At 38.3% G+C, this 19,718-nt stretch overlaps 1 protein-coding gene across 3 annotated transcripts in view; it reads right to left on the reverse strand.

Annotated features, from left to right (window-relative positions):
- NCOA2 (nuclear receptor coactivator 2) overlaps positions 1–19,718 on the reverse strand; it is a 182,063-nt gene that overhangs the window by 11,085 nt on the left and 151,260 nt on the right. For all 3 annotated transcript variants that reach the window (XM_085324951.1, XM_085324961.1, XM_085324969.1), the window contains 9 exons: positions 16,689–16,898; positions 14,525–14,740; positions 13,706–13,835; positions 11,585–11,750; positions 9,315–9,593; positions 8,432–8,509; positions 7,833–8,067; positions 5,914–6,091; positions 3,304–3,502 (listed from right to left, as the gene is read on the reverse strand). In XM_085324951.1, coding sequence (XP_085181077.1) covers positions 3,304–3,502; positions 5,914–6,091; positions 7,833–8,067; positions 8,432–8,509; positions 9,315–9,593; positions 11,585–11,750; positions 13,706–13,835; positions 14,525–14,740; positions 16,689–16,898 — 1,691 coding nt within the window. The remainder of the gene's footprint in view (positions 1–3,303; positions 3,503–5,913; positions 6,092–7,832; positions 8,068–8,431; positions 8,510–9,314; positions 9,594–11,584; positions 11,751–13,705; positions 13,836–14,524; positions 14,741–16,688; positions 16,899–19,718) is intronic.

The raw sequence follows: 19,718 nt of genomic DNA on the forward strand, positions 1-19,718 counted from the left end.
CAACAGTTCACTGTGCAAACAGCAAGAGGAAGAAGATAAGGAGAGAAGCAGTTTTGTGAACAGCCCAACTTTGCATTTTGGCCTTACTGACAGCAGTCTCCCAAAAGACAGACTAGTAAGGGCAACCTGGAGAGCTCTGAAGTAATTTGTAAGGGAGAAGATGACAATGAGACAAGGTCTAAACCTYCAAAGTGTCTAAAAGACTGTCTAAGCATCATACATAGCAAACCCAGAGAAGWCAACATTTTAAACATGATCTGCTGGAAGTTGAGGTAGCAGACAWGAGAAGCTGGAGGTACACAAGTACGAGCAGCTAAACACAACAGTTCGCATTTTGGAAATCTGACACAATGTAGTGCCATGGGAAGAGACACAAGACAGAGCTGAACAAATCTGCTCGATACCAAAAGTAGCACAGGTAAGCCTGCCCAGGCAGAGCTCTCTTCAAACAAGAATCTGTTGCTTCCACAATAATAAGATGTGAAGTTCTAAGATTTTTCAAAAGCTAGAACACATTTGTAGCATAACCACTGTTATCCATTGGGGTGAAAAAGAGATGGGCATGTGATGTTAAAGTAATAATAAATAAAAAAGAGAAAGTAGGTGGCAATGAATAATAAAGTAAAAAATACAGGACCATAACCTCCTCCCCCCACCAAAAAAAAAAATCAAAAGAATGAATGAAATGGCAATATCCCAGAGAATTAAAGAAAATATAAAGTCATTTTGAAAGCTACCACTTAGACTATGCTAAACTTTTTCCTGTAAGTCAATTGCTAAAGAAAAGTGGCAAATTATAAAAAGCTATGCCCAAAGCACAGGAAAAAAAATCAAATTTATTTTTATATATATATACTTTTATTTATTCCTGCCTCTCAGAAAGGAAAATGTAAAGCAGCACAGCAAACATTCCTGAGGACGTAAAAAAATACTGTCTTGTGGCCCAGAAATGTGGCCCTCAGCTGCCAGTTGGCCACCTCTGACCTAACTGAAATATAAAACATTTGCTTGCAGAGTTTGCAGATGACACAGTGCGGGGGGGGGGGAGGTAAATTAGTAGGAAAACAGGTTACAATTAGAGAATGAGCCACAGCACCTTAGTTAAATAGAGTCAATCTAACAAAAGCTATTTAATACAGACAAAAGGAAGGTAATGCATTGGGGAACAAAGAATGCAGGTTTCATCTGTGTAGAAAGCATTCAGCAAGAACATGGGGATCTGCGGATATCAGGATCCTCCGAAGGGTTTCCACATGAGCTCTCCAGCACAACATTGTCACGAACAGAGCTAACGCAATCCCTTCCTGTACTGAAAGAGAGGTTACAAGCAGAATTTCTACACAACATTTGTGCTATCCTTGTTGTATCACTGCTTCAGGAGCTTAAAGGAGATCAGCAAAAGGGACTGAAGGTCTGGAAAACAAATGTTGAGATGGAGAGAGAAACTCCATCTATTCAGCTTACTGGAAGTTAGATAAACGCTATCTTGAAACAAGGTCTAATACCCCAACAGGAAGGAAAACCAGCGCAACAGCTGTGCCTGTGGAAGCAATCTTCTGCAAAGATCATGGCAGTCTTTCAAATAAAACCATATCTTTTCTATAATGTGTATTTCCTAATATGTAATTTTTCTGTAATATAAATTTCTTYCTCTTTCTTAGGCAAAATTATACAGTATGTGCATGTTAGGAATTCAGACTGGGCCGTCAACTTCAAATCCCTRCTCTTTTCTTCTTTGGCTTAACTAATGTTTTACTATATTAAAAATGTGCAACAGCATGCACTTAGGAACTAATAATAATGAAAAAGTCTGCTATAGTTGGGCTCAGCAACTGGAAACATCAGAGGTGACAGATTTGGGAGTATCAAAATTACTTCCAGTCACCAGTATGTGGCAGCTGTGAAAGACAAATGTGATCTGGGGCTATATCTGTCAGTGTATTCCAAGAGAAATTAGGAAGAACTAGTGTTATGCACATGGCACTGGTGCTTAGGAAATACTGATTCAGACTGGAACAGGTGCAGAAAAGGAAAAGGAATGTAAAGTCTACAAGAAGAGACTGGAACAGCATGGCTTGTTTAACTTAGAAAAAAAACAAACCGAAACAAAAAAACAAACAAAAAAAAAAAAAAAAAAAACCGCTTCAGAACATCCCAACACTCTCCCTTCCTCTTTCCTCTTCCAAAAAATCATGTTGTTATAAAATCTTTCTTTAAAATACAGGCAGAGAAAAGGACTATTTAAGCTAAAGGACAATACAGGCAGAAAAGTAAATAGTCTGTTAGCAAATGTAAGCAAGAAAAAAAGACATTTGCTAACAAACCAATAACATAACCAACTTTAAACTGGAACTTTATCATCTCAAAAAAAAAAAAAAGAAAGAAAAGAAAAAAAAACACCCTACTTGGCCACAGTTGCAGGAGACTCTGCTTGAAGATTCACAAGGAACTTTCCTGGCAATGTTTCTAGGAAATGTCCATAATTTAAAGTTCATGTGTTGAACCAATTGAACTTCAGCTCTGAAACAACTATATCGTCCTGCTAATTAAGAGGATTTGCTTGTCAAATATTTATTAATGATGTGCTATATGAATTTAATTATGGACTGACAAACTGAAAATGTTATTTTCCTAATTCTGCATATCCTGAGCAGCAATCTCAAACAAAAATGAATAAAATAAAAATATAAATGTCCTCTTAGCAGAAAAGAATAGGTTGCATGGCTATTGATTTAGCAATCTATTTTATATACATCACACTACAAAAAGTGTGAATTTTGTGCTCACGAAGGTGCTAGATTGACAGTTCTGAAAGTCAATTGCCTACTGTCTGGTACTACAAAATCAGTGGTGGAAGAAGCATTTTCCATCCACTACCAATGCCAGCATATTTCACTCGTATCTCCAGGAAACTGCCTGACATTCAGTCCTAGTCTMTACTGCTGAGAAAATTAGCAACAACATGGGGAGCTGTCAACTGAACTATCCAGACTTACCTACTGAGAAGAGGAGCTAGGTCACCACACACTTTCCAAAGCAGTCCAGGAGTAACTATATGTGCCAACTACTGGAGTGCTAAGTTAAAATGGGAAATCTAGATGCAAAAGGTGCTCTACCTCATTAGTCACCTTGGTTATCTGAGTATAAAGCTAAAAAGAAAGCCTTTTTAACATCATAATTTCTCAAGAGAACTGATAAAGAAATGTAATGGCTTACAGTAGTTACAGCCCAACTCAACTGACCTGAAAAACTACAAGTCAAAGAAAATCCTCTAGCTGTCATCTCAAGTCCTTAAGTTCTCACCTGCTCAGGACCCATGGAGGACAACCCTGAAGTAGGCACAGAGGTCGCTGAGGTCATGCTGATCTGCCCTGTCATCTGGTTCATGTTGTTCATACCACTTGTGTTGGTTGCCATGGATACACTGATGTTCATGTTATTATTGTACATGCTGGTGCTTGCTTGCTGCCCAAAATGTGGTGGGGACTGTTGTGAAAACATGCTACAGCAAGGAATGGAAAAAGCAATGTGTCAGACTTAGAATGCTGAAGCCAGTAAGAAACTACTCTCTGTTTAATATACTTTCAAGCAGAATTTGTACATACTGTTGTTTATGCCAACTTAAAGGAAAGACTGTTTTTCAGCTACATTAATGACTAAGGAGTAGATTTTCAAAATTYAAAGTTCCATGTCTGTGCACAAAAATGCATGCCTTTGCGTGTGAAACTATGGCAGAGGGTACAAATCTGTTATGTGCGTGCATAACAGCCAATWATCTGCCTAAATGGGCCTTGTATACATATTTATATATATCTGGGAAAGTAACTTTTGGATGGAAAGGGAAACACCTTTTTCTCCCTCCATCATTATTACAGCACAGGACTGCTGAGTTGATACTAGATCTGGTTTAATAAGCTTCCTTTTTGCAAAAGCGGCTATTTGCACATATGAATACCAGATTTGCACATATAATTATGGCAAGTGGGCTCACAAATATAGACATGCAGTTGTGCAGAAGTTTATTTATTGATTTTAAGCATCATGTTTTAAAAATGTGGCACCATAAGAAACAACATAAAGTCCAAGATAATTACCCTCCACATTCCTTCAAGGCCTCTGCAAAACAACTTAAGGAAAACTAACTGTGGAAGAGCTCTATCCAAAWTTTTTTAAAGTAAAATGCCCAGTGTCTCCCGGACAAGTATGTTCMTATTACATTGAAAATCATATGAGAGGCTTGTTTTTATACATTTCATAAAATGTACTCCTCATTATTTATACATCAGCATTCCCTATTCTTGGAGCATATTCCAATAGTAAATGAATGAGTTATTACTGAAGACATGTACTTAGAAGATCTATGTTACATGGAAATACTGTGGAAGAACTGCATATAAGATGGTACACAGTAACTGTGTTCATATCAACAGATGACTTATACTTCCCCATGAAGCACTGCTCCTGCAGCTGAGGAAATTTTTGATGGTTAATGCGCAACCTCTTACTTGGGTCTCCATTATGCTATGGCCATGCACTGTCCACTATGAAATTTTTTTCTCTGAGCGCCCTGTGGATAGTGGAATGCAACTGCATTCTRGGCACAGGATCAAACTCTGAAAATCCCACAATTCTCTTCCTTTTATTCCATGTCTTCTCAGGCTACCCAAACCAATTTTTAAGTTGTTATCTGGATGGATGAAACAGCACACTACAGATCATTGTGAATACTCAGTGGCTTGTATAAATGCCTTTGACATGTCTCCACTGTAGAACTGCAGTTTGACAAGTCAACCATGAGTCTATCAAGCTGCCACTGCTGCAATTTCATCTGAAGCCACAACAGTGGTAGCTACGCCTCCTGCAGATGCTTCAGGAAGACAATGAGGAAGAGACAAGGATGAGGATGATTAGATAAATCAGCTGCTTTAGGGGCAACCTTACTTGGATCAGCCTCATCACYGATGTGCTATTTTCTGGGTTTATTAAATGTGTCAATCTGTGGGAAAACGATTTGTTGTTGAGTTTGAATAGAAAGAGAACCTTCAGAACTTCAGGATGACAGAAGGACTCTGCTAGAGATCTTTGTACACTCTAGCCTCTAGGGATAGTGGCCGTACACCACCCTGATAGCTCTTCCACAGGAAGAGCTTTCTTTATAAATGTTTACGGTGTGCACAGAAGTGCCAGGAAAAAAAAATCTGCTATTTCATGGAAAGCTTCCATAGGGAAGCACAAGATCAGTGCCATCTGGAAGCTCATTACTGCCTACTGATACTGTTCAACATCTAACCCATTTAGTGTGGACAGATTAATTGTTAGGTTTATACTGACTGGGGCATGGGCCTCAAGTGAAAAGGTGACTGCATGCAGGAGGCATGCTACAATGCTATCAGAGAATGAGAGTTATATGCTGACCCCAAGTATGTGCAAGCGCAAATGAACTGAACCCGGTTGCACCCGGGCATTTAAAGTGGGAGGTGATACCCAATCATTGTAATTCCAGAGCAGCAGAGAACGCGCGGGTTACAGCTCAGCTGGTCCAGGCATGTGGAAAGCAGTGTGGGAGGGCAACAATAAAATCATATGCAGAAGAGATGCATCTGCACAAACATTAGGAACTGGAGCTCATTGTGCAGCATGATTTCTTCAAAAGGACACACAGTGTTTCATCAGTTATTGCAGACGAAGTATTACGTTGTGTGGATGCAGGTCTTTTAGCTATGCACTCACTTTGCCTTGCACGAAGACAGAATTTAAACCAACTCGTCAAGCCAAATTGAAAAGAAATCTCTTTTAGGAGTAGATAGTTAACAATAAACAAACAAATACATATAACAATAAATAAAGTAGTATAGACCATAAATGACACATTATTCTGTATGCATGTTCGTTCCGGTTTTGTTCTGGATTTACCTGTTTCCACTCATATTCCCTTGTGCCCACCCATTCATCTCCGTAGAGGACTGATAGGCAGGATTAGCCTGAGACTGCTGAATCATGGGACTCTGCGTGTGCGCCAGTCTTGGGGACATCAGTGGACTTTGAGGAGTGGTGGCCCCTGTGAAGCCTGGATCAGGCTGCTGACTTATACCTAAAGGATAAAATAAAAAATTTAGCCAGCATACATTCTAGGCTAAAACAGAGCAAGAACTGAAACCCACAGCCATGCCTCATCTGCAACCTATGACCTTGTGTCTCCATGTAGGATCTAGATAAGCAATACATCAAATACATTATCAGCTAAATACTATGTGTATAACCTTAAAAAAATGTGCACAAGTATATTGGCTAAATGTGCTCCCTAACATCTGGYAGAGTCCACAGGGAAAAATACTGGTAAGTGACCTTTTTTATGTGGAAACTCCATTCAAAACAACAAATGAAATAAAATATTTTGCTTCAGTCTCTAAATCCAGTTTTKTAGTGAAAGAAGTTATGTACAACCTGTTTACTACGTGACTCTACCTTTTAACTGTTACGTTTAATTTCCAACTCTTTCTAAGAGTTCCTAGAACTTTAAAATTTATATTTCTGTGCCCTTACAAAAATAGACAATTTATTCCATGCAAGCATTTTGCAATTCTGTAAAATCAAAATATGAYTGAAATGCAAAGCTGTGATTTTAAACAGAGTTTAAGCTTAACAGATTTTAACAAAGTTTAAACTTAAGCTGTGAGTTTAAACAGATTTTAAAATGTCAATTATGTGCAAGAATTTTGTGCTAGTAACTTTGGTCTTAAGTTCATCCAGAGCAGCATTCAATTGAAACAAGCCACTCTTAACACTGAAGTAAGAATTCTATGAAATCTATTCCTATATCCACTGTCTGAATTACTTATACTCATTTTATGATAAGGAATAAAGAAGTTAACATAATGTGTATTAATTTTTGTAATGAAATAACAAATCTGTGGAGTGAAAAGACTATTACTCTTCAGAAACTGGTGTAAAGGATAACTGATGAATAGAATAGATAGCGAATTTAGAATTGGGTTAAATTTGTATTAGTTGTATCAGTAGAACATGCAGATACATAATATTTGATGCAATTTTAATGTAACTTTTACAATATATTTAGAGAAAGAAAGTTCTTTAACAATAACTGTGTGGACATARTGGACCCATGTACCTCTAGAACAAAACAGCATACAGCTTCTTAAAATATGTGAACAAAATAGTATTACACATGGGCCTAAAGAAGGGAGTGCCGTATCTGACACTAATTTTTACTCTTTAAACTCAATAGTTAAGTTGCTAATTTGATATCATTATGAACAAGCAAAGGGTTACATTTTTGAAAGAATTTGTCTGATTTTTTTTAGCTACTCCCATAATCAAGATGCAAAGAATAAAGCACTATCACAATGATATAAAAACATTCTGTACAGGTTTGCTTCTGATGAAGCTTCTGGTCATTTTGCTCTGTCCACCAGCATCAATTCATTTCTTTTTCTTCATTTGCACTTTTACTGTGTGTGTTGGGTGGTTTATTCCAGTCAAAATTCAGAGCCCATAAACCCTATAGGCACATGTATACATATATGTGAATGCATCCCTATTTGTGTGTGCATGTATCAACGAACACACACACTGCACTTCTGCTATTGCTCAGTGAAGACCTGCGCTGAGAGAAATCGTGAGCTAGGCAAGTGGAAGGAACCACACCAAACTTGAGGCGTGAGGACAAGCCCAAACCATCCTCCCGCATTTCCCGCTGTATCCCAGTTAAGCAGACCCGGGGGGCCCTGCGAGGAGTTGCGGGAGGGGAGCTGGGCCCGGGACGATACTGGGGAGGAAGGGCTGCCCACAGGCATTGGGGGTAAATCCAGTACCGTAGTTTGGAGGAAACGGAAACTGCTGTGCATTTGCCTGCGGGATCCGTGGGTTGCTCATGGTTGCTGGTATGCCACCGGCGGCCACCATGCTCGGGGTCATGCTCAAGCCCTGCCCTCGCATCATCAGCGTTCGCTGCTGCACCTGCTGCTGCTGCTGCATCTGCCGCTGCCTCAGGTGCTGGCTCAGGATCTCCCGCTGCCTCTGGGCCAGCATCTGCGCGTTGATCGGGCCCTGCGGGGAAACGATGCCGTCGTCGCCAACAACGCAGCACGTGCCAGCGGAGGCAGCGCTGCGCGAACCATCGCAAAGGTGAAAACTCTTTATTCCTCCTTCCCTCCCCCCAAATGGAGGGAAACTTGATTAATATGCAGTTATATCACCTTTCTAGTAGACAAGCATCCACCCTGTGTAAATATGGGAAAGACTCTAAAACAAGCAAATGCTTTATTATCATGTAGACTGCTTTATTTGTTTTCAGGACCTGCTTTATAATTTTTGTACGTATTTACAACATAGCATTGGTACTCTGTTTAGATTAATACGGGGGAGAAACAGGAAAACAAAGTGAGTATTTCTAAAGCACTATTTCCCTCACCTGTGTTGGCACTCCAGGTCTCAAAGACAGATTCATATTGGAGACACTGCTGATCTGATTGATCAGTGGCTGCCGATTCTAAAGAAAAGAAAAATTAACCCAAGAGTTGTTAGAAGGAAAAAAGAGAGGAATAGGGGAAATTTTATATACATAGGTGTACATTTACATACTTAGGCATATACATCTTCTTTCCAGCTGATTTATTTGAGGGCCTGCTTTTACAGATTTAGGTATAGACTATTTTTCCTGCTCAAATCCTGTCATCATCCACAGAATCCTACTTTTTAAGGAGACAATGCACTGTACAAATGAAAYGCAGGCACTAAGCTATTCTGCCTTTACAATTTTTATCTTTTTTGAGTTTATGACTGGACTGCTGAGGACTTCCGACTGGACGTCGAACTAGGCTCTGTAGTTTTTATATACTTTAAAATTATTGTTTAAGAATGAAACAATGAACTTAAAATAATCCTCAACTGTAGACTAAGGTGAAAAAAAGGATGTAGATAACAGACAAGAATAAAATAAGTAGATCGCTGGAAGAATCAAGATATAACTAACAGAAAAGGATCTATACAACGACAAGCACTGCCGCAGCCTCTCAGAACTACTTAGACCCAGACTTAAATACTTGTGCAAAATTACAAAAATAATTCTTGCATAATATTACAAGAATAACGAAAAGGCRAAAAAAAGATCAAGAAAGAGAATACACAAGGTACTTTCTCAGCAAACTCATTATGGCTTTTACTTTAAAAGTGGAAATAAACAGCAATAATATAGGGTATGCATGTGAAAACTAGGTAGTTCAGAGCAAGCGGTAAGTTAGCACACGTAGCCTATGACTGCGCCAATGTAAAGCAGCATAAGAAACAGGCTCTACCTGCTGTGCTTGGAGCCTGTGTTGAAGCTGAAGTCTCAGCTGATTTGGCTGGTTCTGCACTATGCCAGCGGGCCGGAGGCCAGGCCTCGGCTGCATGCGCAAGGCTGCGTAACCCGGCCGCTGTCCCATGGGGTGGAAGTTTGGGTCCTGCATGGGTGCATAGCTGCCCTGGGCCAGCTGCGCCTGAGACGCATACTGCTGGGTGAACACCGAGGCCTTCTGGTCCAGAAGCATGCTTGAGTCCTGACTCGAGAAGGTCTCTGGATCTACAGCTTGGCTCTGCGTAAATACATGAACAGAAGTATATACCAATGGTTGGTGGGACAGAGTTTTCTATAGGACTGTATGAGACTCATACAGCTACTCCACAAAAACATCCTTCTAAAACAGGAACATTTTTACATTAGAAAATCATGTACATTTTCCTTGATAAAAGATAAAACCTAAACAAAAGCAAATTATATTTTTGAGTGTTAAAATATTTTTAAGAAGACTACTTTTTCTTATCTTGCCTTTTTTTTTTAATGGAAGGCCCATTCTTCGCAATGTTCTTAACATAGCCATTGAAGCATTCTTCTAGTGAATAAAATGTGAGATGACAAAGTTTATATAAAAATCTGTAAATAAAGCAATGTCACTAAATTTTTGTCATTGAATCAGAGATAAATTCAAAGGTATTACACATGAGTAAGATCAGAAGTATAGATTTTTATCAGTATTATTAAGCTAAATAGAAATAAAGATTCTTAAACCTATTAAAGACACTATGTGAACAGAGAGTCTAATTCTTTCAGGACTTTTTCACACAAACTAATTACCTGTTAGCTTGAAATCTAGTTAACACAATTCTAAACTCTATTCTAGATACTTTCCTTCCTCTCTACCAACAATAATTGTATAGCTTAATTGTATAGCACAYTCACCTTGGGAGACAAGTTAATCTGAATTTCAGTGCCCTCATGAAAACAAGACTTCAAATACCTATAGAAATACTTGATGGATACTTTTAAAACCATGTTCTAAATTGTGACATTTCTCTTATTTGTGAAATTCTTTGATCGTTTAAATAGAAATATATTTACCATTTAGTTTCAAATAAAACAGTCTACACGCTATTTTGGTGGAGCTATTCCAAAAGCCATACACTACCGCATGAATGTTTCACATCACAAAACTGAAGTTCACCACTAAATTATCTCCAGCGTAGCACTTTGCTATGTTCTGTATTGTACCAAATAGTGTGGCGTGTCTTTTTCTCATGTACAAAACAGGGTTTCATTGGTCCTATTTCATAGTTATAGAAAGTCCGCAGACTTGAAGAGACAGAAGCAGTACCTAAAAYGCAGAGCTATTTCAGAAGGTATTTCCAGGATGCTGATGAGTGCTTGGTAACGCAATGGACATTCTGGGCGACATGCTCATCTCAAAATATCMAACCATTATAGAGGCAAATGTGACTGCGTTAGAAATATGGCAGAAACATCAAGCACTGTAATCTGTCCCCCTAATCTTTTCTTTAAAAAATTTTTATCACTTTATTTTACATCACATAAGATTGAAATGGACAAGAACCAACTGAAAACTAACAATAAAAATCTGTGAAAAATAACAGATTAAAAATAATAGAAAAACCCTGTACTTCAAAGTAYAGGAAGCATGTTCCTAACTTAAACAAAAAACCTACAGTTTTAAGTGCTTGGAGTGAAATCAGCTGCTTCAGGTGAAACTGATTCCTTAACTCACATCAATGAAATAAGGGAAAAAAATAAGAGTKAAGTTACATGTTACAGTTTTGCTCRTTCATTTACTGCTACCATAGCACAAAAGTGTMGATCTTGCTCCCCAGCTCCTAGGTGCTCATATTCTCCTTTCTTCTTTCCTGCCTCTGTTGCCAGCCCTGATTTTACCTTTCTCCCACACAATGAGTTTTTCCTCTATCTGCCAGACCAGCAAAAGTTTGGTTTTGGTCTGGTTAGTTGTCTGAACTGTGTTGCTGCATCACAGGGTCAGAAGAACAACCTGAACTAGATGAAGGTGGTGGGTGGAGGAAGAAAGCACGAGGCTGGGGTGAAGGAAGCTCTTTGGTTGACGCTGAGCTGTTAAGCTGACTCCAACTACAATTCCTTAACTTCACCTTAGCTTGCCAGGAGCGGGTTTTATAATGTACACATAATAGTACCTTTAAAATTTTCCCTCCCTTGTGTAACACACTTTTTACCTCTATCTTGACCACTCATAAAGCAGTTTCTGGCACAGGCAGTGCAGCATACCTGGCTAACCAGTTCGGGTATTCCGAGGGCCCTGTCAATTTCTTCCAGACCATCAAAATTCCTTAATGCCATGTAAAGCTGATCCATGAGGGCACCCTCATCGCTCGGGGACTCTGACGAAGGATGATTGCACAACAGGTCGTCTGGTGAGCTGCCAAACGGTTGCCTGCAAAAACATGAATGTTACATGGGTAAACAGCTGCTGAAAAACGAGGACTAGTATCAGAGGATTAGTACTCAGATGGAACTAACAAGTGGAGACAGAAATTATTTTAATAGCTACTAATTTTGTTTAGAAACCTATTCCGAATGCAAGTCATGCTTCCCAAAGAAAAGAGCGTGAATAACRTGCCTGTCAAGACCCTACAAGCACAGTGTATTCAACAAGTATGTGAGTGTGCCAGAGATGTCTGAGCGCTGAATTCATAGAACARGCTCAACAAAAGGAGCTCAGGAGTCACTATAGAATATATTCACTGAACGCATAAGAAARTCTAAAGGGAGAATTAACTTTTTAAACTACTCTAACTCTGAATTATAGATGTTAGACTAATGTACTATCATAACTAGACAAAGGAACTCATTTCCATACACAGTCTTATCTAGTTTTCTGGCAGTCTAAGCAAGTGGAAGAGGTCACAGATTGATCCGAGGATCATCAGAGCCTGCAAAAACTGAACAGTGGCAGTAGACAGCCAGACGTAGGAAGAAGCTCGAGGAAAAAGATATTCCTCTTCTTGTCTGCAGCAAAACAGCTTGCGAGTTTAACCCATCTGTCGGAATTGCTTGCTTGGGTACCAGCTGATGCACTTGGTGAGGTGCCTCGGAATGGTGTCGGCAAGAATTTGGGCACTGTCACGCAGAGTGTGCGGGCTCTGCTGATCCTGCTCGCCTCACCACCCAGTTTGTATGCAAAGCACACTCGCAGTTGTAAAGGTGAAAGAAAACTTATCCCAAACCCAAAGGACAAAGCACACCRAGAAATAAACCAATTCTGAAACAGCGCCTTATCAGCAGGCAAAGGATGTATTTTTATTTTGTGCAGCTCACAACAAGCCCTACTTTAAGCACACTACTACAAGGCTACAACAGAAAACATGAAGAGCAAAGCATTTTGCAACCAAAGACAGCTACTCTATGGTAACGTACTATCCCAGATAATTACTCAGAACCAACAGTAGCTGTCACACTTGGAGAGAGGAAACAGCATGATCTGTGAACACTTTTTATGTGTCTTTCTTTGGAAAAACAAAAAAGTCCCTCACGTCTCTGTAGTTAGTTTCCATAATGAAATAAATGTTTAGCATTAAAGTCTAATCTCYACGTCAAAGCTATGTAGAAGGGAAGAGATGTATCATCAAGTCATACACCTAAAAAACCAAAGGACAGTAAACAGGGAAACCAACAAAAACTTATAATTTTTAATTAAATCTCAGTCACTAAAGAATAAAARTATATATATGATGCATACGATGCATATGATCTTTCCACACATTTCAAAAATATAAATGAATCAATCATGTATAAAAAATTTCTACCACTCTCACAGGGGAGGAGCAAAATAACAAGATCTTTCAATCAAATTGACTGCATGTTTTGAAAGAGACTTATAAGAAAGGCACTATGACCTGGAAAAGTAGTCACTGCGGCTAGCAAAAAAAMCAACCCTTCCAAATAAATCAGCATGAATACACAGTTTTTACYTTTTTTTTTTCAACCATGTATGTCAAGTTCTGAATGTCAAACAATTGCAAGTCCTTTTTAAAAAAATTTCTTTTATATACAACGTTCGATTTTTCTCTAAAACAATTATGTACTTTTCTCACAACTTAACTGTGTAACAGACTACATGACCAAGGTTTGGAAGGTGAAAAATGATACAACTATCCGAAATAGTGGTAGCATTTACTGTGATATAGAACTTTTAATTCTTCCAACAAGAAAACTGTCAAAAAAAGCAATTATAACTATTGCTGGAACATGTATACATTTCATAAGCATAAAATACTTCAAGAATAAAATTGATACAAGTTTGATGAATATTTTACATAGGAATTCCTTTCCATGAAGCTTATAAAACATGAGATTGTTAAGATCTCTCCACGCGACACCAAGACTTACCTGTTCTGACCACCAAAAGTTGCCTGCTCTATAGGCAAGATGCTGTCGGGCCACGGTGCAGTTTGATTGGGAGGAGCCTGCTGTTGGCTATACTGAGGTCCCCCTATATTCATCTCCAATTCAGATGGCCCTAATGAAGAAAAATAACCACATAAAATCTGTGAAAAGCACCAATTTTGATGTTAATTCTTTCAAATGAATTATCTATTGTACAGTAAAAGCAAATGAAGACATTAAGACTTAGTCATATTGCACTTCAGAAGCACCATGAAATTATTCTTAAAAATTGCTTTCAAAATTTGAGTAAATATCAAGAGAACTCTGAAAACAGATCAAAACTGTAAGAGAACAGAGACAACAGCACAAATACAAAACCTAACAGGAACTTATTGCAGGAGATAAACATAAAAATAACAACAACAGATAAAGTCAATACCGTAACGTACTTGCTTGTAGTTGTCAATAAACAATGCACTGACCAAGCACAATGAGAGCACTTATACTGTTTCCTCCTCCTCAAAACACCCTCTAGTCTTTGATAAACAAGAGCAACTTTATATCCTCTTTCTTAGGTCACATTACTATGTGGCTAAAGAATATTGCTCATATCATCACACACTTTAAAAACTAATGTTTTACACATACTCCCGCTTACACAGGAAACTTTCCCTGTTGAATATCTAATTCTTGGAATACTTTCCTCATCAAATCTAGAACTGAAGTGAGGGTTTCTTTTTTTTTTTTTTTTTTTTTTTTTTTTTTTTCCTGGTGTTTCATTTTTTCCAGCTCAGCGCATGCAAAGCGGCGCAGCTGACTTACCCATATTCATGACCTGAGAGGGGAGCATCTGCCGCGGGCCGGGCTGGCTGCTGGGCCGCAGGGGAATGCTGGCTGTGGGGTTACGTATCATGCCTCCTTGGATGGGCCTGCTCAGGGCGCTGGTGGTGGGCGCGCAGGTCACCCTCACAGCAGAAGCCTGGCTCCCCCAGTCTCCAGAAGTCATGGCAGGCCGAGGGGCGTTGCCACCAATCAGTCCTGCACAAAAGCCAGAGAGACTCAGGTGCAGCAACATGACGCAGAACGACTTCAGCGTTACAACCGGCTGGTTAGCYGAATTTTTAGAGAGAAAAGTGCAGCAGTTTTCCTCAAAGCCCATCGTATCACAACTGCCYGTCCAGATGTGCAGAGCCACAGAACGGTGCATGCCGCCGCTTAGTCAAGGGGCTGCAGACCATTATACATTTTACATAAGGAAGATCCTTTCATCATTTCTGAAACGCTGCTGAGGGTAAGCGGTCCCACACGCACCCAGCAACAGGTGCCGAGGGTGTGTGGATAGCGCTGACTTCCTTCCTCAGGAAATGAATCACGTTTGCTGGTGTGTGCGGCAGGGCTTTACTTTCTAAGCGCTAAGTGAGAATGAAGATTTGAGTAACAACGTGCTATCACTACGCACACTTCCAAATTAGGAGGATTAAATTTAAACTTGCATTTGCACACATCTCCTGGCAAGTCTTTTCATTCAGAACCAAGAGCCCTCTTAGGGGGCTCACCCAAATAATCTTGAACCAATAGTCAGGGCAGGGAAACCACTCACAGGAACTTTCCGATAGATGCTGAAGTTCATTACCGTTATTTTAGGGGAAGTCCTCCTACATCTACAGTAAACAACTGATACAGTTTATTTACACTTGGAATATACAGAGTACTACGCCCTGACACTAGTTTAAAAAAAAGCCCCCAGAACTGTTTATTCATAGCATTTAAACAATTCAATTTTGTACAGTTAAGGGACCAGATAAACCACTGTTTTCAGATTGGACTACTGGTCTCTAGCTACATTTTGCATTTGCATTTAAACGAATGCTAAAAATTCCCCCAAATATTTATTATTCACCAGTCTAACTATGACATATAATCAAGGAGGAAAACCCTCTAAAGAGGGTCACTGTCTTAGCTGCAGTACAAAATTTGCTTCCATAATACAACCTCAGGTTTGCTCTCTTTTATTTGCATACATATTCTTTTAGCTGAAAGATGTGGTGCACTAAACCAAATGGCAGGAATATAGATTATACACTCTAACTTGTATACATAAGATGAATAATATCCTCTAGCATGTATATATAACATGAAAGTAAYAGGACACTTGAAAGACCACAAGTTGACCTCTAAACTGCTCAAACAGGATACTTCAGTGTCTAGCAGTATGTGTTTTTAAATACCGATGCAAACTAAATACAAAACTTTGACAGTGAACAGTCTGTTAAAATGACTTACAATTTCAAATTATTCAAAGTTTTTAGCTGTTGTTTCACACTTGGATAGCCTCAGACTATACACTAGTTGAAATAAGTCATTCAGTCAAACTTTTCCTGTGATACCCTGTCTGGTATCTTGGAATAGCATTAAGGTAACATGAAGAAATCAATGCACTGCAAACCAGGCACAATCCATGACACAGTTTAAAGATGTAGTACTACAGTAGTACTCAATGTAGTACTATAACAACTTCTGATGATTCCAAAAAAGTTTGTATTTTAGAAAACAACATAAAGGGTTTGTATTTTTGTTCATTTAAAATGAAAACTAATACTAATAAATTAAGGATAAGTGAAGGCAACAACAGTCTCCAGAAAATATTTGTGGTAAGGGCAGCCACACTGCCCACAAATTTGTTTCAGAAGGACTTTGCCAATCCAAGACTCAGATGAATCTGGAATAGTGACGTGAACAAATTATAACTGCCAATACAGTGACTTCATCTACAAGTTTTCAGGTAAGTGAACAGCAGTGTGCAAAGAGCACACCTAAAAAATCTGCATTTTGAAATAGAAGTTCAAAACAAACATGCCAACACAACCCTCCCCACTAAACCCAAGTGTACAAAATACACCCTGTACTTTTAWTAGCCATAACATTCAGTTACACATGATATAGTCTATTGATCAAATATATGAGAACAAACGGAAAGATTTCTTACCTGTGCTACTGTTCCCTAAAGTTCCTTGGTTTCCTATCATCCCCTCATTCCTGCCCATCAGTCCTGGCTGAGGTATCACTGAATACGGGCTACCGGTTCTTATGGGTGGGAAATTCCCTGCGCCTGCTGGATTCTGCAGTGTGATGTCAAGTGGTAAATTCTGGTTTGGCAATAACCTGCCCAGTTGCCCTGCTCGTGGGTTATTAAAAGCTAGACAGGAGGAACGAACAGAAAACAAAGTTACAAGAAYGTAAATTTTACTTGTAAAAAAAACCAAAACAAAACCAACTCCAAATACACTTYAAGCTCTAGAGTCGAGTTATTTAATGCTGCAAAACTAGTCTATGCCGTATCTGTGAGAGAAACATCCCTCTAGACATTTTAATATACATTCCAAARTGGAACAATCTGACATCAAAATGGATATGACTTATATTTTTAAAACTTCAAATGATGCAATTTGACTGACTGAAGAATAACTACAGTAAAATATACCACTATGCAATGTGCRTGCTACTACCAATTAATCTTATACCTAGTGGGACTGTAATTGAGTGCAGATGTCATCCTGAGGCAGACTGTTAGGATTATCCAACAGTCTTGAAAGTTTTCCAACATAAGCTGTGCCCCTGAAGAAGTTACTAAAATTAAGGACAGATTGAGGYTGTATTGAATCCTGTAGCCCCATTTCTCTATCTCCCTCCTAAAAAAATTTTTTTTTTACATCTCTTGTCATTAATAAACACTTTCATGATTCAGCAACAATGAATAAAGTGTCCAGATTGAGAGCGATAACACCACAGTATCCTGGAAAACAGGATTGTACTTCATGTTTATTGTCACCTGTATAGAAATATTTTTTTCTGTTGAGGCCCTTTTGTGTTTTGTGCTCTTAAAATCAGCCTCTGCAAAGAAACCTACAAGCTGTTTTAGAAAAGTGAAGTTCAACTCTTGGCAGGCAAGCAGCTGGGTCAGCTGGTCTTTGGGAAATTTTCCAGTGCATGAAACCTGTGCATGTGCACAAGTACTTCTCAAACAAGAACCAAATACTGAGTGTCTGCTTACTTGATTCAACTCTAATCATATCAACAAAATACATATAAATACATAAATTATTTTTGAAATATTATTATTTGCAACAATTTCTCACAGTTTTCACTAGGACAGTCTCTGATTTAATGGCATCTTTTARGCAACTTCTCCATTTTTAGTCACTGCATTACAAAAAAGACAAAGAACTTCTTTCTTCAGATCACAATATTGATACTTCTGAATTTAAGAACTCAGATGATGTTTATTGAGCTTGTTAAAAAGTACGGAAACATCTTATTACAAAAGTCTCTGGCTTTTCTTCTTACTTTATGAAACCAGATTATAGGAACCTACTTCTTTTTTTTTATTATTCTGTCAGCTGGATTTGCTTATATGTGCGTATAGAGAATAAATTACTTCAAATAAACCTCATTCCTAACCATCAGGTTAGGAAAAATTTTCTGTTCAATATCTGTTCAAACAAGCAAGTAAAACTTACAAGACAAAACCGACCTCCTCAAGTGCAGGGGCACCATAAAGTCTAAAGATAGAGCTAAAATCTCACTTAAGTGACAACTTCTGGACAGTTTGCTCCAGCAGTTTGAAAAGTAACACAAATGAGGAAGTTATAATCCAGGTAACTTTATAAGCAACCACTGATCCAACAAAAAGAAAAGCTGGAAATGCAGCACAAAATAGCAACATGGTTCACGACGTGATGGTGCTCAGATCTTCAGATCACACAGTCAGAATAAGGCCAAGGGAGGCTCCCTGTTTTCCCCTCAAAAAACTTCAGGAATCTCACAAATCTAGCAGTTATCAATTCTTTCAAAAACTTGAAAAAATTCTTTTAAAAACAGATTAAAATATTTAGGGTATTTTCATGTAAAAGCTTTAACAAATGAAGGCAAATAATTACTTTGGAAAAAATTAAAATAAAATTACTTTTGGGATTATATATGATTTGACATTGATTCTATGTTACTTTTATGGGAGCATAAGAGAAGTTGCTCATTATGTCTCTACACTTGTTTTCTGTATGCTCTTATGCTGATAACAAAGCAGAAAATCTCTAGAGAAATTAGATACAGACATGAGGCTGAGGTGGGGGAAAAAGTTTTAGGGTGCTAATTTACATAGGAAATGATGCCTTTTTCTTTTTTGTAAGCAAAACTGTTGCTAACCAGTAAGACATGCCCATTTACAATCATACTGTTACTGTACTGCCAGTAGCTTTGAAAATAGATTTAAAGACAAAGATGTGAAAATGTTTCTAAAGTTTCTTCTGCAATATGATACACAGAAATGAAGTAAATAACAATGTATTTATATGATAAAATTAAAAGCAATTAAAAATATACTATGTGATAGTCCTGTACATTAAACATTTGGATACCACACATGATCTAAACAACTCAAGATAATTGAAAGATTTAGCTCAGCAAAATCTCTGACAAAAACAGGATGGCAAAATAGTTTCTTTTCCCAACATGGTAATGAGTACAATGTAACATAAAAAAAGACTCATCATTTGTCATTAATCTTACTCTAAAGCACCCAAAGAATATTAATGACAAAGTCATCCAAATTCACTGACTACCAGTGAAAATGTTAACATTTCACTGGAAAAAACTCTTGGGATTACATCACATTTAAAAAGAAAATAGCTAACAGGAAGCCAGAGCAAAGGGTTAACTTAGGAAAGGCAAAGAGCCTGTGCTACACTGGAAGGAACCACCTCATTTCAGACAGAATATTCTTAAGATTTCAACTGCACAGAGACTTTTCTCCGACTTAGGTGCTGCTGCTGTGAACTTTCCCATACTTTAAAAATGAGCACAATACATCTCTATGAACATCCTTCTTTGAACAACATTCACACTGTTTCAGTATATTATAGTTTAAGGAGCTGTGGTGTTTTTCATATAAATTTAAATGTTAATATTCATCTAAATGTTTCTAGTAATAATTTGAGTTCGCTTGAAAGTGGAATGGTGT

The sequence above is a fragment of the Rhea americana genome, unplaced genomic scaffold (genome assembly GCF_003343005.1).
Source record: "Rhea americana isolate MKP2758 unplaced genomic scaffold, rheAme1 scaffold_121, whole genome shotgun sequence".
Classification (NCBI taxonomy): Eukaryota; Metazoa; Chordata; class Aves; order Rheiformes; family Rheidae; genus Rhea; species Rhea americana.